This window comes from Oratosquilla oratoria, chromosome 27 (assembly GCF_046742065.1).
Source record: "Oratosquilla oratoria isolate Oo_2021 chromosome 27, ASM4674206v1, whole genome shotgun sequence".
Classification (NCBI taxonomy): domain Eukaryota; kingdom Metazoa; phylum Arthropoda; class Malacostraca; order Stomatopoda; family Squillidae; genus Oratosquilla; species Oratosquilla oratoria.
In genome coordinates, this window is record NC_134803.1 from 18,923,319 (window position 1) to 18,947,388 (window position 24,070).

Genomic DNA, 24,070 nt, shown 5'->3' on the forward strand with positions numbered 1-24,070 from the left:
GCTATTCACACGACACTATACCCGACATCTGGAAGCATGGTAAAATAATCACCATTCCAAAACCGAACAAAGACCCAACAATCCCAACATCGCACCGCCCAATCACACTTCTCTGCACCCCCTCTAAAGTCATTGAACGCCTAATACTTAAACTTGTCACACCACATATTCCCCTTGCTGACTCACAACACGGTTTTAGGCCACTACACTCCACAAACACTCTTCTGATAAACCTCACACAAAGAATTTTAGATGTCATCAATTCAGATAGGCCCCACTACAGAACACTTCTTATAACATTAGACATTAGTAAAGCTTTTGATGCTATCCCTCGCCACAACCTAACAAATAAAATATAACACAGACATGCACAATAACACCAAAAGATGGCAGGCCAATTATCTGGCAGGTAGGAATGCTTATGTGTCATATAATGGCCAATCATCGCATATCAGAAACATTAAGAATGGAGTACCACAGGGCTCTGTTCTATCCCCCACGCTCTTTAATCTATACATGCATGACTTACCCACACCAGACACCTCAGAAATACAAATCTCTTCCTACGCAGACGACATAACAATCACATGCACACATTGTAACACAGACAAAGCTGCAGAAATAATCCAGCCATACCTTGATACACTCAACACATGGTTCATCACAAACAGACTCAAAATAGCTCCAACCAAATCTACAGCAACACTTCTCACCAACTGGACAAAAGAACACAAATACATACCTCATCTCTACATCAACAACACTCTAATACCACACACAAACACACCAAAAATTCTTGGTGTAACATACGATACATCCATGTCTTTCAAACAACACATCACAAACATAAAAAACAAATGCACACCTAGACTTAACACACTTAAGTCAATCACTGGAAAGACATTTGGACAAAACAAAGAAACTAATACAACAATATACAAACAATGCATACACTCAGTGATGAATTATGCGAGTCCTGCATGGGCTCCTAATCTCAGTGAGACACACCACAACACCCTTCAAATCATACAAAACAAAGCCCTAAAAACAATTACAGGCTGCACAAATACAACACCTACAGACCATTTACACCATGAAACAAAAGTCCTCAAAGTCAAGGACCACCTCGACATGAGAGGCATACAAACACTTGCCGCAGCCACCACAAACACATCACACCTGCTAAACTACATAGCAGAACACCCACACACACCAAGAAACATTAAAACAACACCCAAAGACCTGTATCACACACAGATACTCTCTTCTCTTCCTCCACAACCACCAAATACCAGCCTCCAGAAACATATTCATAATCATATCACTCACTGCTCTATTAACACACTGAAAGAAAACACACTGCTGCATGCCAGACCCCCTGATATCCACCCTTCTGAATCCTCTCTCCCACGAAAGGACAGAGTCCACCTGGCCAGACTGCAGTGTGGCCACCACCCAGCACTTCTAAGCTACCAGAAGAGGCTGGATGACCACATTGTGAACAGCTGCCAAGGATGTAACACTTCACCCCATACCATACAACACATAACGGAAGACTGCATCATACACAATCATGCACACAAACAACACAACATACACTCTATAAAGGATTTGTGGGAAAATCCAGTTTCGGCTGTGGCATTCCTTGGGGAGACGAGACTGCTCGGACAGACAGTCTAGGGAACGACAACAACAACAACAACAAAGCTAGCACCAACTCTTTCCGAACTGACATATGAGCAAAGACTGTCCAAACTAGAATTACCAACTTTGGAACAAAGAAGGGAAAGAGGAGACTTGCTGACTATAGAATAATGAAAGGAATGGAAGTCTTAGATAAGAATGACTTGTTAATATGGGATAATGGTAAAACAAGAGGACACAAAAAGAGACTAAAAAAGGATACTTACAGAAGAGATCTGAAAAGGAACAGCTTCCCACACAGAGTGATAGATACTTGGAACAAATTAGACAACGAAACAGTGTGTGCAAACACTATTCAAGATTTTAAGAAAAAACTTGATGCTGAGAGATACAAAGACTGGTCACCATGAGCATAGCTCTCTTCCCATATAATACAACTAGGTAAACTAGGTAAGCACATGTGCATATATATATATATTCAAACAGTAACTTTATATTGGGTCAGACCAACAACTAAAATTCATATTACATACATATGCATTGCTCGACAAGGATGTATTAACGGTTAGCGAGAATGAGTGATGAGGAGTGTTGAGGACTGTTTTTGCTGAAATGCACAATTTTATATAAAAAATTAGCATATGGTTGCATTATTTGACCTATTTTCTTTAAAAGGTGTGATTTCCATGTAATTTGATTAAAGAGAAGTTACGTTTTTATCCTCTACAAAATTACCAGAGAAGTTACGTTTTTATCCTCTACAAAATTACCAGAGAAGTTACGTTTTTATCCTCTACAAAATTACCAACCACATACTGTCCGACTCACTAATTGCCGACCTCAACCAAACAATGATGGTTTTTGCTCAAATGCACAATTTTATATAAAAAAATAGCATATGGTTGCATTATTTGATCTATTTTCTTTAAAATGTGTGATTTCCATGTAATTTGATCATAGAGAAGTTACGTTTTTATCCTCTGCAAAATTACTGACAACAGCTATGAATACCGTCCGCTTTTTGCTGAAATGCACAATTTAATATAAAAAATTAGCATATGGTTGCATTATCTGACCTATTTTCTTTAAAATGTGTCATTTTCATGCAATTTGATCAGAGAAGTTGTTTTTATCCTCTGCAAAATTGCCAACCGACTCGCTCATAGTCGACTAAACTCGAACAAGAATGGTTTTTTGCTGAAATGCACGATTTTATATAAAAAATTAGCATTTGGTTGCATTATTTGACATATCTTCTTTAAAATGTGTGATTTCCGACTCACTCATAGCCAACCAAACTCAAACAAGGATGGTTTTTGCTGAAATGCATGATTTTATATAAAAAAAATTGCATATGATTGCATTATTTGACATATTTTCTTTAAAATGTGTGATTTCCATGCAATTTGATCAAAGAGAAGCTACGTTTTTATCCTCTGCAAAATTACCGACAACAGCTATGAATACTGTCTGACTCACTCATAGCCAACCAAACTCAAACAAGGACGGTTTTTGCTGAAATGCATGATTTTATATAAAAAAAATAGCATATTGCATTATTTGACCTATTTTCTTTAAAATATGTGATTTTCATGTAATTTGATAAAAAAGAAGTTACGTTTTTATCCTCTGCAAACTTACCAACCAATGCTACGAATATTGCCCAACTCATTAATAGCTGACCAGACTCGAACAAGAACGGTTTTTGCTGAAATGCACAATTGTATATAAAAAATTAGCATATGGTTGCATTATTTGACCTATTTTCTTTAAAATGTGTGATTTCCATGTAATTTGATCAAAGAGAAGTTATGTTTTTATCCTCTGCAAAATTGCCGACCACAGCTATGAATACCGTCCGACGGTTTTCGCTGAAATGCATGATTGGTAAAATTACATGAAAATCACACATTTTAAAGAAAATAGTTGAAATAATTTAACTATATGCAATCTATTTCACTAATAACACAATAGTAAGAAAAATAGATGGGTTAAGCTCCATACCACCAGTGATCATAGATGGCGGGCTGGATGAATCGTAGTTGTGGTCGGTAATTTTGCAGAGGATAAAAGCGTAACTTCTCTTTGATCAAATTACATGGAAATCACACATTTTAAAGAAAATAGGTCAAATAATGCAACCATATGCTAATTTTTTATATAAAATTGTGCATTTGAGCAAAAACTGTCATTGTTTGGTTGAAGTTGGCAATTAGTGAGTCGTACGGTATGTGGTTGGTAATTTTGTAGAGGATAAAAACGTAACTTCTCTGGTAGTTTTGTAGAAGATAAAAACGTAACTTCTCTTTAATCAAATTACATGGAAATCACACATTTAAAAAATAATAGGTCAAATAATGCAACCATATGCGAATTATTTATATAAAATTGTGCATTTCAGCAAAAACAGTCCTCAATACTCATCACTCATTCTCGCTGACCGTTCGTACATCCTTGTCGAGCACTGTACTAGCAGCATTTTCCTTCTTACAAGGGAGGTAGTCAAAGTCAAAGGCATAAATCCACTCTCACCCATTTTATCCCCACAATACTCCACTCCCATTCACCACCCCTCCCTCCCTCTTTTCTTGATTCCTTCTGGATGACAGGTCATCCCTGCATCTTACCCACTGCCCTGGGTCAGAGGCAATGTAACAAGACACTGCACATCCACTGCAAGGCCACTTCATTTAATTGGTGAACCCCCTCTCCATTCCCTCATGCAGAAAAAGAGATGATGGGGAGAAATCCCTTTGGGCTGTGTCAAAATATTATTCACACACACACTCCCTTATCCCCCCATCTCCCATCCATTCCCATGCATCACAGCATCATCCATATACAAACATTCTCCACTCATCCCTATCTTCTGTCTTTTCCCTTCCTTCCTCAATAGACATTCCCCTCTTTCCCAATGCCCCTTTTACCCTATCCATCCATCTCATCCTTGGTCACCCCCTCATGTTCACACCTTCCACTTCTGCCTTCCACACCTCTTTAATAATATTTCTTCACTCATTCTTTCCATGTGTCCAAACCATCCCAATACTTTTTCATCAACCCAATCACTTTCCTCCTTACCTCCTTGTTTCTTACTATATCCAGCCTGGTAACCCCTACCATGCCTCTCAGGCATTTCATCTCAAACACATTCAAACTCTTCCTCTCTTATGTTCCACATTTCTGCCCAATACAGTGTTGTCGGAACAATCACTCCTTCATACAATCTCCTCTTAGCATCCATTCCCAAATGTCTATTTCTCATTAAAATTTTTAATTCCTCAAGGCATTTACTTGATTCTCTCAATCTACATTCTACCTCCACCCCCACTCCTCCCTTTCTTGCCACATTCACATCCAAATATCTAAAGCTATCCACTTCTTCTAGTCTCTCTTCCTTTATACACAAAACATACATACATATACATACATATACCAAGGCTTTTTCCCCCTTCCAAGGGAGGTAGCCACAAAAGGAAAGGCATAAAAACACTCCCACCCATTTCATCCCTAAATACACTCCACACCCCTCCCACCCTTCCTCTCATCTGAGCACCTCCTGGATGACGGGTCATCCCTGAACCCTGCCCACCGCCCTGGGTCAGAAGCAGTGTCGCAAGACACAGTACATCCACAGCAAGGCCGCTTCATTTAATCGGCGACCCCCCCCTCTCCGTCCCCCTTTGCATATACACAAAACATAACCTATAAAATTCATTCTTACATCATGTGATGGACGGTATGCCTTAGCCCTTTTCTTGGTTTTTGCTTGTTTGCGGTCAGCTGTGGGTGTAGTCTGCAGTGTGTGAGGAATATGCTCTCTCTGGTGAACTTGAGTTACTACTGGTTCCGTTCTCTGTAAACATGAGATTAACATTTACTATAATATTCAAAAGTTGGAATATAACTATCATCATCACACTATTTTCTATATCTTCGACTCAAGTTCTGATTAAGTATTTATTGATATAAAGATGGAAAGAAAAAACAAAAGCTACATTTATTATCACACAGACACACGTCAATCATCATAGTGACAAACACATAAATTGGGGCTCCTGATGAATATTTTAAAAATGGAACATCTTAATAATGATACAATTATAGAATACCTAGGGTGTGATATATGGGAAGAGGAGTGCTCATGGATACCTGAAATGGTTAATTTACTACATAAATAGTTTGTAATTGAAGTAAAATGAAAGAAAATTATGACGGCCCAGAAACACCACAAGATGGCCATCCAATGTGATACAATATAAACATGTACCCAGAACCATCTACTGGCACAAGGGTGAAGCAAAATGCATAGTCTTCTGATCACCAAGAGGCATGAAAAGATGTCTACTTGATAATGGTGATGAGGGTCATTTCTCTGGATTAAGTAAGTACAAAAGAAGACTTTTTAGTAGAGTTATAGACATAGAGAGGGACATGAGAAATATGAATGAATCATGGAAGCAAGAAACTATCGATCTATGGAAGATGAATAAAGACCTAAACAAGGAAGTGAGTGACTTAAAAAAGTATACACTGAAATAAAGGAAGAGGTAAGTGCACTAAAATAAAAACTGACCAAGTTAAAATGTGAAAATGGGAGGTTGAAAAATAATGAAAACACAAATAACGAGACTATAAGGAAAGAGGTGGATGAACAGATAAAAGTAATGACCATTGAAATGGAAAAAGCATAGAAGACTATCTGCAACTCAGGAATGATTGGAAAAAGACAAAGAAGATGAGGATATTTTTAAAGAAAGTGTTCATCAACAAATGCAGGAGAAGGCTGAAGATTAAGGTAATTAAAGAAAAAGAAAATCTAGTAAGAGATACGGCTGTGAGGCGGCGGATGATTTCTTTCGCTCCACCATGAAGAGACAACAAAGAGACCTCTCAGCCAAGATCAGGACAGCAAAACCAAGGTTGGGATTGCGAGAGCAGACCTCTAGGTCTATATATCTGCCAACGCCGCAGGACATTCTAGACAAACTCGAAGTCGTGCCAAGTACAGGGTCAAAGGTCACTGCCAACAGTCGTCGCCTTGAATCCTTCGTATTGGCAACCTCCAAGAGTGCCACCCTTCTCAATGTTTCTCATTGGGCACTCCCTCAAAGGGAACGCCCATTTTAACATATTTTTTCGCCATGTAACATTTTAGCTAGGAAGATCTGGCACCTCCAGAGTTTTCTTCTGGGCAGCCAGCTACGAATTGTATTAGAGTAGGATCAGCCATTAAACAGGAAAAACACCGAGGTGTTTCAAACAACCCACGCCAACAGGGTACATACATACATAATACATATACCAAGGCTTTTTCCCCCTTACCAGGGAGGTAGCCAAAAAGGACAAGGCATAAAATCGTTCCCACCCATTCCATCCCCGAAAACACTCCACACCCCTCCACCCTCCCTCCCATCTTAGCACCTCCTAGATGACGGGCCAACATGGTAGACAAGGAGGGGAAAAAAAAAAAAAAGTGCAGTAATATATGGTCTAATGGAAAAACATAACCCAAATTGTTTCCTGAGAGCCAAAGAGGGTAAAGAAATGGCAATGTTCTAAAAGTCCTACAGGATAAAGAGCAAGAAATAGAAAAGGAAATAGAAGTACACAGAATGGATAAATATGCAGAAGGAATAGGAAAAAGTTGCCCACTAAAGATCATATTAAGGTCACAAATGCCTGCAGAAGAAATCTTAGGAAGAATGAAAATTAGCAAGAAACAAACACTATAAAAATATATGGATAAAAAGAGATATAAATAATGAGGTAGGAGAAAAAATAAGACAGTAAGAAATAAAGCTAAGGAAAAAAAAAATGGAGACTGAGATAATGCAGTTCTAATGGAGAGTGTCAGATATGAGACTGAAAAAAAATGTATAAAAAAAAAAAAAAAATCAGTAAACCAGATGGAGGGAATAGAAATTAAAACTAGCTTATACCAACATACATACATACATATACCAAGGCTTTTCCCCCCTTTCAAGGGAGGTAGCCAAAAAGGGAAAGGCATAAAAACACTCCCACCCATTTCATCCCTAAATACACTCCACACCCCTCCCACCCTCCCTCTCATCTGAGCACCTCCTGGATGACGGGTCATCCCTGCACCTTGCCCACCGCCCTGGGTCAGAAGCAGTGTCGCAAGACACAGCACATCCACAGCAAGGCCGCTTCATTTAATCGGCGACCCCCCTTGCATATAAGGAGAGGACGGGGAGAAATCCCTTCGGGCTGGATTAATCATAGATGGATTAATCTCAGGATTAAACAAAATAAACAATTACCTGTCAGAAGCAAAACTAGGCATAATGGGAATTGTAGAGACAAATTTTAGGGGGTCACTAGTACCAATGTTGGACATAGATTATATTATGATTCACTTAGAAATAAGGAGAAGAAAGGTGGAGGAGTCATGTTCCTGGTTAAGGAAAAATTAAATGCAACAAAAGTTACTTATGGAGAAAACAAGGTAGAGATGATCAAAATAAGAGTTGAAGATAGCAGAAAGTTTACAATGACTTATGTGCGCCCAAAAATGGGGTCTAGGAGAGAGATTATTCCAAAATGTTAGATAATACAAGATTTTCATTAAACAAGATCTTGATGAATGGAAATAATGCAGTGCTCATGGTATATTTTAATTGCAAAGAAATATGTTGGGAAGAGATGACAGTGAAAGGTGGAGAGGATCAATGGGGAAATGTATTACCGTATTTTTCGGTGTATGACCCGCGGCTTTTTCCCTAAGAAAGGGGCCAAAATTCAGGGGTGCGGGTGATATAAAGGTGCGGGTCATCTGTGGATTCTGGTTAGAAATTGCCCTCTTACGCAGTAAAAAAAAATTGAATAATTAGTTTAGTTTAGTTGGCTGCCGTCTCGGATTGGGGATTTGCGGGAGGACCGACCAGGTTCGTCAAATGAAAGTTGATCAATGTCATAATACAGTGCGCACGATCGAGACAAACAACAAAGAGAAGGTAGGATTTGTCAGTATCTTACCCGCTTTACATGCTCTTGTTATTAATAAAGGCATTATCACAAATAGAACAGGCCTAACTAAACAGCATGAACATACAATACAACACTGACTGGTACCAACACCAACATCGTGTGTCATAATCAAACAAAAACAAGCGGGCAGCCATTTTCGCAGTTACAAATTACAAACTGTACCTGATTCCTTAATAATAAACTTGTGCATTACATGTGCATAATGGGTCATTCAAGCATGGAAAAAAATTAAAGAATCGACTATTCAGAACGGCTTCCGTAAATCAGAAATGTGCCATCCTGCAATGTTCGATGCATGCTACGACTCGGAAAAGGAATCGGACAAATCCGAAATGGAAACGGATGAGGTCACTGCATCAGAATTGGCCGATTTATACCACAACCTCTTCCATGACGAAACAGAGGATGAGGAATTCGATGGCTTCGTGAGCGATGATACGCCTTCATAAACATTATTGACTCTGTCATCTGTGATCACTGACTGCTTTTTTTCTAAGAACGATGTGCTCCATTGACTCTGTTCATAACAGTTCAGTAATGTGCTCTATTATTGTTCTATTCGATTGAAAACTAACCATTGGAAATTGTTTGGTTTAATAATTAATTACCAGTCTTTGTATGGCATTTATAAACCAATTGATTGATTAATTACAGGTAAACAACCAAACAGGGTTTTATGGCATTATTTACACAAATTGATTAAGGTTCTTTGTAATATATATATGTGCAATAAAATATATTGAAATGTAATTTGTTGGTTATTCTTCATCTTCATCACTATCAGAAATAAATAGGACTGGAGGAATGCTGGTAGCATGATCATGAATCGCAATGCCGCGTCTTCGACCAATCCCAAAGGCATCGTAAGAGCAGTTGCACACTTTTGAGATCACCCCTCTTTCATTGAAGCTACCACTACATCTAGTGGCAGCTTCAGAAACCAAATTGTGAGGTTGTGTACGTACGTGTCGGCCTTTGATGTGTGATGAATCCTGAAAAGCAAGATATCACCAAGAAACCTGCCAATATCGGAAAACATATATCTTTTTTTTATAAATCACATAAGCATTGATGGAACAGAAAATTTAGAAAAAGCCTCAGCTTTGAAATTACTTTGATCACCACGTCAATGGCCGGTCGTAACAACAACCGCCGTGAGCTGTGCCTGTGGCCACCCATGCATGGGTAGTATACATCGTCGGATCTACAGTGCTGTGCATGCCATATGACTACGGGTCATACAGCGGTGTGGGTCTTGTGTGGATTTTCACTAAGGTGTAAGGGGGTGCGGGTCATATAACGGTGCGGGCTATAGTCCAAAAAATACAGTACTCAACATGACTATGGAACATGCAATTACACAATGGGTAAAAGAAAATACTCAATTTAGAAATAATGAACCATCAGTACTAGATTTATTATTTACATCAGAACCTGAAATAGTAGACAAAATTAATACAAGACACCAATTGCGAAGTGACCACATACTACTCAAGTTAGAACTAAAAGGAGGAAATATATATAAAGAGAAATGAGAAACACAGAAAAGGAAGACTGATGTATAGTAAAACAGACATTGAGAAAGAAAATTTTTCTTAAAGAGAATTGGGAAAAATTCTACAAGGAACACCAGTGGAAGAAAAATTGATGATTCTAATGACAATCTATAAAGGAGTGAATAAATATGTCCCAAAGAAAAAACAGTTAAAGTTGTATATTAAGTGCTGGTTTAATAGAAGGTTGTTCTGGGTGGCAAAAGAATACGCAAAGAAAAGTCAATGGCACAAGTATATTTAGATACACAAAAAGAGCACAAACACAAAATGCATGCAACCGTTGTCAAGGCTGCTTGGATACTAACCCACGCTCACTCATTTCGCGCCAAACAACTGCGCACATCGCATCTGCGATATCTTACAATAACAAAATACATTGTAATGCATTAGATAAATATATAACATCATAATATAAATTATGTACACAATAAATATATATATATACACTGTGCCAACACATCGCTCGGCCCGTGCCACTCAGTGCCCACACCAAGCAAACAAAAAAAAAAGAACTGACCGAGGCAAAGAGAATCTAAATACAGACGCTCCTCAACTTACGTTTTAGTTAGGTTCCGAACGGCCGAATGTAACGTGAAAATGAACGTAAGTTGTTACTGTACTATACATCCATAAATTCTATTACCGTATCTTATACAACACCCCTAAATCATTAATTATAAACATAACATTGTAAAATAATAACATTAATTTCAAATAAATTAAATTCAAGCAACATAAATTGAGATGGTGGAGGAGAAGGAGGAGGGGGAGGAGGAGGAGGAGGCAAGGCACGTTCAGTCTGTTGTTTGCGCCATGTAAACAATGGATGCAGCGTCATGCGTAAGTATCGTTTGAACTATGGAGAGCGCGCTAAACTAAAAAATTCACTCAAAATTTTTTTTTTTACAATTTTTTTTTAGTCAGTTCAAACGTAAAATCGAAAAAACGTAAAATGAACGTAAGTAGAGGAGTGTCTGTAATACAAAGATAAGCCACACACAAACCACACACACAACAGTGGCAGACAGAAGTGTGGGACAAATGGATTTTAAAAGTACACCCAAATACATTAAACAAACATATACAGAAATGAGTACACAAAGACAACATATACAAACACAAAAAGGAACATAAGACTGGCGCCAGTTAACAAAAGACAAATAGAGCAATTGCCGGACATCCGGGACATAATCCTTAACATCTAAACATGACAAAATACAATACAAGACAACACAAATGGGAAACATCACAATAGTACATAAATGGAAAACATCACAATAGTACATAAATGGGAAACATCACAATGAAAATTCAGGTAATTACAGGCATACATAACATGACACAATGAAAGTTCAGGTAATTACAGGACCCCTTGAGCTAAGGTCATAACAATGAGGGGTATCAAAACAAGGCAAAGTTCTTGCTGGGGGGCCCAGGAGGTGGCCGGGTAAAGATTGGGATAGGCACTTGAGTCTTCTTGAGCCTATCAGCGTGTGCAATCTCACTAAGGCCTGTAGAAGGGTAAAAAATCCTGAACTTGTTAGGATGTAGCCATTCAGTCACCAAAAGGGGGCCCACAAACTTACAATTTAATTTTGACTGGCGATCAGGCATACTTTTGAAAACATGATCACCCACACTGATGGTCACAGGTGTTGCACGAGCATGTTGTTGTTTCAACATGTCGGCCTTTGAAACAACCAGTTTATCTCTAACAGAAGTATAAATGTCATGCAGCACATGACTCTGTAGTTTACTATAGTCATCTACATTGTAGAGGGGACGAGCAGGGCTGTCAAGCACATCATATGGGAGCCGTTTCTCAGATCCAAAGATAACATAATGAGGCGTTTTGCCCGTGGAAACATTAATGGTGCTATTGATACAAGCACTAACATGGGGAAGCCAATCCTCCCAAGACTCATGAAAATTACTAGCAAGGTGACGTAGGATCTCTAAAACTTTCCTGTTCGTCCTATCCACAAGACCATTGGACGCTGGATGATAAGCAGTCACGAATGTCTGTTTGATACCATAACTTTCACAAATACCTGCCAAAACCTCATTCTTAAATTCAGTCCCATTATCACTAAGGAGCACCGAAGGAGTGGTGTATGGACACAACACATGGGAAACTAAAGCATGTGCTACAACTGGTGCAGACTTGTTACGTAAGGGAGCTAAGATCACAAAACGACTAAAATGATCCACACACACAAGGACATACACAGAGCCCTGCGTGCTACGAGGCAGTTGCAAAAGGTCTATAGCCACAGTCTGAAAAGGGCGAGAAGGATTAGGGTACTCTAAGATGGGAGCAGTGCTCGTAGTACCTTTGTTCTGGGCACAAGAACTACACCGGGCTACATGAGAGGTAATGTCTAGTCGCATTTTAGGCCAATAATAATTCTTCCATGCCATAGCCAGAGTTTTGTCACGACCTGGGTGACCAGCCTGAGGGGCATCATGAGCAAGGGACAAAACAACGGGAACTAGAGACTAAGGGATTACTAGCTGTGCCACATCTTGCTCAAACACTTCCACATTACGAATGAGAACTTCGTCCTGCAGAGAAAATTGGTACAGAGGTACTGGTAAAGCTGGTAAGGTGGAATCATCACCAGACTCCAAAGCATAAATGACAGCAGACCAAACAGGGTCTTCACACTGAGCTTTGGCCAGATCCTGCAGGGAAAAGTTATGAATCACGGTAACAGCAGCAACAGGGATATTCCGTGAAAGTGCATCAGCAACATGGTTCGCACGCCTGGGGACATGCTTTAGGGTTGGATTGAATTCCTCGATCGTGAGGAACCATCTGGCTAGGCGACCTGACAGATTCTTGCCCTGAAAAAGCTGAGTGACAGCAGTGTGGTCCGTGTAGACTGTAATAGGATATCCAAAAATGATATCACGGAAGTGCTTTAAAGCCCACACCACTGCCAGGGCCTCTAAATGAGTAACAGAGTAATGGGACTCAGGCTTGTTAAGAATGCGACTAGCATATGCAATAACATGAGGTCTATATCCATCTACTTGTTGCATGAGTACAGCTCCAATACCTGTACCAGAAGCATCTGTACAAATAGTAAAGGGGATACTATAATCAGGGAAAGCCAACACAGGTGCTTCAGTAAGAGCAAGCTTCAAGGAATCAAAACTTGTTTGATGGACATCACGCCACTGGAAGGAAGGGTCCTTCTTGAGAAGGCGAGTGAGAGGGGAAGCAATTGAAGCAAAGTCTTTAATGAATGCACGATAGTATAGGGAAGTCTCTGACTGCCTTGATCTTTTCACCAGTGGTATGGATACCATGCTTGTCCACAACATGACCTAGGAACTGGATACTAGCCTTGAAAAAGGAGTACTTGGGTAAGTTGAGTTTCAACCCAGCATCAGCAAAATGTTGCAAGACCATGGACAACTTAGAAAAGTGGCTTTCCACATCTTTGGAAACTAGAATCAAATCATCCAGGTAAACAAAAAGTCCATTCCCAATTAAGCCATGAAAAATGGAGTTAACTAAACGCTGGCAAGTCAAAGGAGCATTCTGCAAACCCATGGGGCAACGAAGCCATTCATAGTGCCCACTGGGAGTCGAGAAGGCCGTGATCTTACGAGACTTCTCCTCCAGGAGTATCTGCCAAAAACCTGCTTTTAAATCTAAAGTGGTGAACACCGTATTACCATTGCCAATGGACTGAAGAAGCTCGCTTAAGATAGGCAGAGGATAATGATCTGGAAGAGTGACCTCATTGACTTTCCTGTAATCAACAACAGGACGAAAAGATCCATCTTTCTTAGGCACCAGGAGAAGAGGCGAGTTCCACTCAGAGTGGGACTCCTGTACAACACCTTCACTCAACAAATCGTCAACCAAGGACTGGGCTATAAGCCGACGAGAGTGAGGTAGCCTGTAAGAGGGGACATAAACAGGATGAGTGCCTGGCTGAAGATCAATTCTATGAACCACACGATCCGTAACCCCTAACGGATCACCTGGTAAAGCCAAAGCCTGACAGTGGGTAAGTAGCAGGTCAAGGAGACGAGGCGTCTCTTCAGGAAAATCAGTCTCGCCTACAAATGTGGCAAGCTCAGAAGCTAAGTGAGCAGGGTCACGTGTTGGAGGAGACTGTAGAACAGAAGCTGCTATAATAGGCGAATCCTGGAAAACAGCAACGTGTACCACCTCAAAGGAGCCTAAGTGACTGCCAGGAGAGAGAGGAATAGGAGCACCCATGACATTGGTTACCATTGCTGTGGTAACATGATCCTCCCGAATAGTGGAGAGAGTTCCTTCTAGGGCAAGCCGACGAATACGAATAGAGTCAGGCAAAGAGAGAACGTCAGACCCAATCGGGGCACCTGAGATGCGCACTGGAACTCAAACAGAACTTGAAGGTGCAATAAGATGCTCTCCTACAACAACAGCAGCACAATGAGCAACAGGGGTAGAGCGCTTAGAAGTTGGGACAGGCACATGTGCAGACTGAGCAAGCACAGGAGAATCACAAACAGAAACTGGCCTATCCGAAGCAGAGATATCAAAATTGCAGAAAGTCACTACACGGCGACTAGGAGAAATATCTATGCTATGAGCTGTAAGAGCATCAATACCCAAGAGACAATCACACTTAAGGGCAATGCCAGAGACAACAGTAAAAGTGACATTGAAGACTGTAGCATGCGAGGGAAACTGTAAGGGAAGACAAACAGACCCAAGAACAAGCAAGGGAGAACTTGCACAGAATGCAAATTATTACAAAAGGGAGATAAAGGGAGATTATACAATTCCCATAGAGCAAAGTAAGCCTTTCTACTTAAGAGACTACATTCTGCACCAATCTACAGTGACAGAAAGAAGCGTATCCCTAGTAAGAAATTGAAAGGTAAGTAATTGAGAAGATTCAACAGCCACAAAAGGAATTATTTGAGACCGAACATTGCTGGTCAACTCTTTGGGTTGGGAAACATGCGCTGGGGAAGATGGGATTGACAAGGCTGGTGAGAAGTCTCATCCCTAAGTTTCAAAACCTTGAAACATTGATCAGCTGAATGTTTACAGTGACCATGGATATGGCAATAACTGAGACTACCTGTAGGTTCTACTCTGAAAAGGTCATGCGACAGATTAGAAGAAACAGTAGGTACACTCCTGCGAACAGGGGACAATCTTGACTTGTGTACCTGGCACCTACGGCAGTAACAAAAGTCGCTCGAATGACCAGACCTGTTACAAAAGGTACATAACAGGGGAGGGGGAGTAAGTGTAGATTGAGGGGAACTATGAGTAGGAACTGTAGACTGAGAGAACTGAGAAGAACAAGGGACATGACCATGTTGATGAGCATTGCTAATACACAAGGAACTAGACAGTACTTCCCCTAGTTTACAAGAAAGTTGTGACACAAAAGACAATAGAGTCTCATCAGGCTTATACTTGAGAGAAGATGCTGCTCTTCTCTCAGAAGGCACCAAAAAAAGGATATAGAAGAGAAATTCAATGATAAGACGAAATCTATCTACAGAGATATTACCATTATCTACCCAATCTGACTGTGAAAGTGACTCTAAAGCGTCAACAGCAAGGATACTGGCCTGAGCTTGCGCCCGTCTATAATCAAGAGTGCCCAGTCGGGATACAAGAGTATCAGCCAGTTTGAAGCACCAATGGAACGCACCACCACCAAGAGTATCTGAAAAATGTTTAAGGAAGTTAGACCTAAAGGTGTCATAATTATAGTTCAGAGATTTAGAATCTAAACACGACGCCGAAAGTAACTCCGATGCTAAAGAATTTGGCACAATCTGGGACCTCACAAAGGAGATCTTTTCGGGCCCCGTCGAAACATTGGACTGGACAATGGCGTCCTCACATTGGCGGATAAAATCAGCCGCTCTATAATGAGGATCTTGACCAGAAAATTGCACCACCGACGGGTTTTGATGGAGCAACGTCAACTTGTGAGCCATTGTCTCAGATAAGCTTTGCGGACTGATAAACAAAGGCCTCTTAGACTTAGACATGATAGGAGATGACAACCTTAACACACTTCGTAAAAGCATATGAAAACACTGACACCAAGCAAATACAACACACTAGCATAAGCATGAAATAATGTAAAAAAAAATAATATATAGAAATCACATGGACATGGGACACGAACGTAAGAAAAATTATATACTTCATACAAACAGAGGCATTACAAAACAGAATGTGACACATATATCAATAATGAAGAAAAAAATTATAGAAAGACCGTAATTAGCAAAATTACATAAAAATGTAGAATGCACTACGTACGTAAATGAACACTACTCTCACTGCGGGGTAACATTTGAGAAAGTAAACAGAGTGATGTCACAGACATGGCCGCTTGAGGCACGACCGGATAGTTGAAATTATTTTATTTTATCTTATTTATTTAATGTATTTTTTTTCACAATATATTTACAAAACTAATAAAATGACAAAACTGGTAACAAGGTACAAGGTAGCCAAAGTCTATGGCGCAGAGCGATCACAAGGCCGTCTGGGAACGCCACCCGGGAATTTCAGCAGACGACGACCACTTGTTGCCACTGAAGAATACACGGCAAAATTATGACTGTCCAAAATCCTCCACCATCCAGGCCCAAATTACCGCTGAGAACACACACAGGAACACAGGGGCAGACGACGATGATGCCCGAGAAGAGCGGGAACAAAAAAATCACCTGGTGCAATCTGAGATAAATGTCCCTGCACCGAAATACTAACTTAAGTCACTGTGTCCTGAGCACTATCACGTCTAATATATTAATTAAGTTCACTGAAAAAAAAAATACCTGGGCTGGAAAGGAAAAATGGGAAAAAAAAAACATCGCCACAACGCTATCACCGGCCGGCAATTTTCAAATGTCACACAATTCGAGTTCTGCATAGAATATAAGCACAATGAATGTTTATCCGCTGCCACCATTTAATGTTCTGGGTGGCAAAAGAATATGCAAAGAAAAGTCAATGGCACAAGTATATTTAGATACACAAAAAGAGCACAAACACAAAATGCGTGCAACCGTTGTCAAGGCTGCTTGGAAACTAACCCATGCTCACTCATTTTGCGCCAAACAACTGCGCACATCGCATCAGCGATATCTTACAATAACAAAATACATTGTAATGTATTTGATAAATATATAACACAATATATATATATAAATACACTGTGCCAACACAAGGTGCAGCAAAGCAAAACATGGAAGAGATAAAGTTTGGAAAAGATGGAGAAAAGACAAAAAAACCTAGAAAGTGGAAAATATATATTAATCACAGGACTGAATATGTAAAAATACACCAGGAAGAAAAAGACAACAGAAAAATGTAAGGATCGTCCAAAATTATTCTATAGATATGTAAATGGTAAATTAGAAAATAAACAAGAAATAGTGAACCTATGCCAGGGGAACAATACACAGAAGATACAGAAATGGCTGAAGTCATGAGCAAACACTTCAAGTTTTCAAGTTGGTTTTCACTAGAGAAAAATGCAACATTGCGATGGGAGAGAAGTGGACCCCCCCCCCCCCCAATAAGGGAAATAATAAAAACACAGAAAGAAATAATGGCCCAAATAATGAACCTTGATGTCTGGAAATTGCATGCCTGGATGGAATATCAAAATGGATATTAAAAGAATGTAAAGAAGAACTAACATACAAAATATATAACATAAATTGTACACTTAAACAAGGAAAAATACCAGAAAACTGGAAAAATGCTGATATACCAATTTATAAAGGAGGAAATAAGGAAGACCCAACAAATTACAGACCAGTTTCCCTTACAAGCATGGTAGCTAAAATTTGTGAAAAAGTTATAAAAAGTAGATGGATAAAACATCTGGAGAACAATATACTAAATTCAAGACAATTTGGATTTAGACATGGAATATCATGTGCCACATATTTTATCTCTTTTTACTCATACATATATACATACATATACCAAAGGCTTTTTCCCCCTTACAAGGGAGGTAGCCAAAAAGAAAATGGCATAAAAACCATTTCCATCCACTCCATCCCTAATACACTTCACTCCCCTCCCCCCTCCCTCTTATCTTGGCACCTCCTGGATGACAGGTCATCCCTGCATCTTGTCCACTGCCCTGGGTCAGAGGCAGTGTCGCAAGACACAGCACATCCACAGCAAGGCCACTTCATTAAATCGGTGACCCCCCCCCCCCTCTCTGTCCCCTCATACAGAAAAGGAGAAGACAGGGAGAAATCCCTTCGGTCTGTGTCAAATTTTTCTCACACATACTACCTCACCCCCCCATCCCTTCCACCTCATGCATCACATCATCATCAATATACAACCATTCTTCATTCACCCCTGTCTTCTGTCCTCTCCTGTCCTTCCTCAACAGACATTCCCCTCTTCCCCAAGGCCCCTTTCACTCCATCCATCCATCTCATGCTAGGATGCCCCCTCATGTTCACTCCCTCCACATCTGCCTTCCATACCTCTTTTACTAGTCTTTCTTCACTCATTCTTTCCATATGTCCAAACCATCCTGATACTCTTTCATCAACCCTATCTCCCAACTCCCTTACCACCCCTGTTTGCCTCCTCACCTCCTCATTCCTCACTCTATCCAGCCTAGTAACCCCTATCATACTTCTCAGACATTTCATCTCAAACACATTCTCCTTCTCTATTCCTCTCTTATGTTCCATGTTTCTAACCCATACAGAGCTGTTGGCACAATCACTCCTTCATACAATCTCCTAGCATCCATTCCCAAATGTCTATTCCTCATTAAACTTTTTAAACCACCAAGGCATTTACTCACTTCTCTCAATCTACATTCTACCTCCATTCCCACTCCACCCTTTCCTGCCACATTCGCACCCAAGTATCTAAAACTATCCACTTCCTCCAGTCGCTCTCCCTTAATGCTCTTTTCCAGTCTGCTGCCATTTTCACTCCTTGTACATCTCATCACATTACTTTTACCCACACTTATCTTCAGCTTTCTTCTTTCACACACTCTCCCAAACTCTGTCATCAACTTCCTCAATCCCTCCTCTGTTCCTGCTACAAGTGCAGTGTCGTCTGCAAACAACAGCTGGCTCACCTCCTACTTTTCTCCATTTTCTTTAAACATCTCCAATCCCTGATCCACCCTTGCATTTACCTCTCGCACCACCCCATCCATGTAAGTTGAACAGCCAGGGCAACATAACACATCCCTGACAAAGTCCCACCTTTACCTCAAACCACTCACTCTCTCCATTTCTAATACTGACACATGCTCTACTACTCTCGTAAAAACTCTTGACAGCTCCGAGAAACTTTCCTCCTATCCCGTATATCTGCAGTACCTCCCATAGTGCCTTCCTGTCTACCCTGTCATAAGCATTTTCCAAATCCATAAGAGCCAGAAAAACATCCTTACCTTTTCCTATAGCTTTCTCACATATGTCTTACCACAAAAATCTGATCTACGCAACCTCTACCTGTCCTAAATCCACACTGCTCCTAGCCAATCCTTCCCTCTGTTCCTCTCCTAATCCTCTCAATCAAGATCCTCCCATAAGCCTTCCCAACTACACTTTAACAAACTAATCCCTCTGAAACTACTACACTCACACTTGTCCCCTTTTCCCTTGTAGAGTGGAACTATACAGGCACTCCTCCAGTCCTCCGGCACTCTACCCTCTCTTCAGCAAACATTAAATAACCTCACCAGCCAGTCCACCATCACTGTACCTCCTTTTTTTAGACATTCTGCATGGCATCCATCCAGACCAGGTGCCTGACCTGCTTTCATCATCTTAACAACTGCCTTCACTTCATCTTTCCTTATTTCTCCTCCATTTTCCTCACTCATCACTGTCATTTTCTTAGCATTTCCCACAGCAACTATCTTTCCCTCCCTATCCTCCTTCACATTTAGCAACTCCTTGAAATACTCTGCCTATCTTCCCCTTACTGCCTTCTCTTTCATTGTCATCTCTCCATCTGCACCTTTTACCTTTTCTTCTCTACTTGATTTGCCTCCTCTTCCTCTCTTAATTTCTTTCCAAAACATCTTTTTATTACTTTCAAAATTTTCTGTCATACTCTTAGCCCCTATTTGTTAACCTCCTCATTGATGTGTTGGTGGAGGAGGGGACAAAAAAGGCACCATGGAATATGCTCTTTGCAGATGACATAGTGTTGATATCAGAGAGTTGCGAAGAACTACAGGAGTGGTTGGAGCTGTGGAGGGGCTTATTTGAGGACTATGGGCTGAGGGTGAGCAGACAGAAGATGCGAGTACCTGGAGTGCAATGTGACTCAGGAAGGCGACCTTTTCATGCAGGACCACAAACTGCCAAAGGTGGAGGCCTTCAAATACCTCGGATCTTATGTAGCGAAGGATGGAGATCTAGAAAAAGAGATTGACTACAGGATCAAGTTGGCGTGGAACAATTGGCGGAGAGTATCAGGTGTGCTATGTAACAAAAAGGTAAGTGCCAGAATAAAAGGAAAGGTGTACAAGACAGTAGTGAGACCAGTGTTGTTGTATGGAGGGGAGACATGGGCACTGAAAAAGGTATAAGAAAGAGAGCTGGACATCGCAGAAATGAGGATGTTGAGGTGGATGTGTGGGGTGACGAGGTTGGATAGGATAAAGAATGATAGGATTTGCGGTACTGTGAAAGTAGTGGAGGTGTCGGCGAAAGTGCAGGAAAGGAGATTACATTGGTTTGGCCATGTGAAGAGAAGAGATGAAGACTATATGGGAAGGAGAGTGATGGAGATGGAGGTGCAGGGGAGACAACGGCGGCGCCAGGAATTTTTAGTTGGGGAGGCTATGGGGGGGCTGAGCAAATTTTTTGGGGGGCTAATAGTAATATGATAATACACATATATTATCCTCATTTCAGAAGGGGAGGGGGTTAATGGTTGGGCTAGCACTGATGGCTGACAAATCTTTAGTCCTGGCAATTAAAAATTCCACTTAATAAAATTATTTCAATGAGTGTTTTAAATTTTCAATTTGCTCAATTCAGTTGGGGGGGCTAATGGGGGGGCTGGCCACTTTTTTGGGGGGGCCAAAGCCCCCCCAAGCCCCCCCCTGGCGCCGCCACTGAGGGGAGATGCAGGCAAGGAAGACCTAAGCTGCGTTGGAAGGACAGACTGAGAGAGGACCTTAAGGAAAAACATCTGGAGGAGCAGGTGATAGACCGAAATAAGTGGAAACGACTAGCGAGGAACGGTGACCTCATATGAAAATGGGAAACATCAACAGGAAAAGAAGGCTCTTAACCCATTTCACATCTTTTTATTCAAGACTTATATAATACAAGAAAGGGATAGATGGGCCAATTGTGCATTCCTAGATCTAAAAAAAGCTTTTAATAATGTCCCTCACAAAAAAAACTATTAAAAAAAATGGAAACCATAGGGGGGATACAAGGAAAACTACTGAAATGGATGGAGGACTTTTTGAAGAAATATGAAAGCAGTGTTCAGAGATAAGAGTTCTAATTGGGAAGAGAGTGGAGTTCCACAAGGATCAGTATTGACTCCAATAATGTTTGCATTCTATGTGAATGACATAGATGAGGGTGTGGCATCTTACATGAACTTCTTTGCAGATGATACAAAATTAAAAAAAAAAAAAAAAAGTGAGTAGTGAAACAGACTGTTACTCACTACAGAGAGATCTGAATAAGGTCTGGATATGGAGTCAGAAGTGGGAAGTGGACTTCAACATAAAGAAATATAGCATAATGGAATTTGGAAAAAGTAAAAAAAGGATATCAGGACAATATAAAATTGGTGAAAAGGAAGTAAAGAAAGTGGGATCAAAAATGTCATATGAAGAAAGATTGTAAAAACTACAACTATCAACTCTGGAACAAAGAAGAGAAAGAGGCAACTTGTTGACCATCTACAGAATTATGAGATGTGTGGAAATCCTTGATAGAGGTGACTTACTATATTGGGATAAGAGAAACACAAGAGGACATGGAAAGAAACTCAAAAAGGCCAGTTACAGAAGAGACCTGGAAAAAAAAAAAAAAAAAAAAAAAAACACTGAGTGGTTGATGTATGGAACATACTAGATGAAATAGTGTGTACAAAAATAATACAAGAATTTAAGAGCAAATTAGACAAGAAGAGATACATAGACATGACACCACGAGTATAGTATTCGGATTCAGACAAGGAAGATCATGCTCCACAAACTTAATATGCTTTTACTCAAGACTAATAGACATAGTGCAAGAAAGAAATGGATGGGCTGATTGTGCATTCCTAGACTTGCAAAAAGCCTTTGACAAAGTACCACACAGAAAACTACTAAAAAAACTGGAACACATAGGAGGAATACAGGGAAACCTACTAAAATGGATAGAGGACTTTCTGACTGGTAGAAAGATGAGAGTAGTGCTCAGAGAAAAATATTCAGACTGGAAAGAGGTGATCAGTGGAGTACTGCAAGGATCTGTGCTGGCACCAATAATGTTTGCTATCTATATGAATGACATGGATGAGGACGTGAACTGCTACATGAGCTTCTTTGCCGATGACGCCAAACTGCTAAGGAAAATAGAAACTGATGAGGACTGTGAAGCACTGCAAGAAGACCTAAATAGGGTATGGAACTGGAGTCAGAAATGGGAAGTGGACTTTAATACTAAGAAGTGTAGCATAATGGAGTTTGGAAAAAGCAAAAACAGAATATCAGGAAAATATACAATTGGAACCAAAGAAGTAAAGAAAGTAGGATCCGAAAAAGATTTGGGAGTAATTATCACGAACGACTTGTCCTATGATATACAGATTAACAAAATTGTCGGGGAGACTTACAACTTGCTAAGATCAATAAAAGTGGCGTTTACATACTTGGACGAAGACATGATGAAAAAAATATTGGTTACATTGATAAGGCCTAGATTAGAGTATGCAGCAACATTGTGGTCCCCCAGTACCAAAAAGAATATAAAGAAAATAGAAAGAATCCAAAGAGCAGCTACAAAAATGGCACCTGCACTTGCAAACCTATCATACGAAGAGAGATTGGCTAAACTGGAGTTACCGACACTGGAGCAAAGAAGAGAGAGAGGTGACCTATTGACCATCTACAGAATCATGAAAGGCACAGAGGTACTCGATAGTGAGAGCTTACTTAACTGGGACAAAAGAAACACAAGAGGACATGGAAAGAAAATAAAAAAACATAGCTATAGAAGAGAACTGAAGAAAAACAGTTTTCCTCATAGAGTTTTGGACACTTGGAACAAACTGGACAATGGAATAGTATGCGCAAAAACCATTCATGAGTTTAAAAACAAACTAGACACTGCAAGATACAAAGGCGGGACATCACGAGCATAGCTCCCCTTCCCGCAAAATACAACTAGGTAAATACAACTAGGTAAATAGGTTCCCTTCCTGTAAGATACTAGGTAACATAAGAACATGAGAATGAAGGAGACTGCAAGAGACCGTAAGGCCTAACTAGGTGGCTTCCTATCCATCACCACCAGTCATCCCCATTCATAAAGTTGTCTAATCGTTTCTTAAAACAACTGATAGTTTCAGCGCTTACTACATGGTTACTAAGTCTATTCCATTCGTCGACCACCTTATAATTAAACCAATTTTTGCCTATTTCCTGCCCTGTTGTTTTAATATGATGACCTTGTTTACATCACCCTTGTTAAAGCCTTTGATCCACTTAAACACCTCTATTAGATCACCCTGCACTCTGCATCTTTCCAGAGAGTGTAAGTTAAGGTGCCTAAGCCTCTCTTTGTATGGTAAATTTCTGAGTCCATGTACCATTTTGGTCATTCTTCTCTGTACTGATTCT

General features: G+C 40.2%; 1 protein-coding gene across 2 annotated transcripts in view; it reads right to left on the reverse strand.

The window, feature by feature from the left end:
- Positions 1-24,070, reverse strand: part of LOC143039925 (transcriptional adapter 1-like) — a 231,572-nt gene that overhangs the window by 152,394 nt on the left and 55,108 nt on the right. For both annotated transcript variants that reach the window (XM_076210317.1, XM_076210316.1), the window contains one exon: positions 5,369-5,500. In XM_076210317.1, coding sequence (XP_076066432.1) covers positions 5,369-5,500 — 132 coding nt within the window. The remainder of the gene's footprint in view (positions 1-5,368; positions 5,501-24,070) is intronic.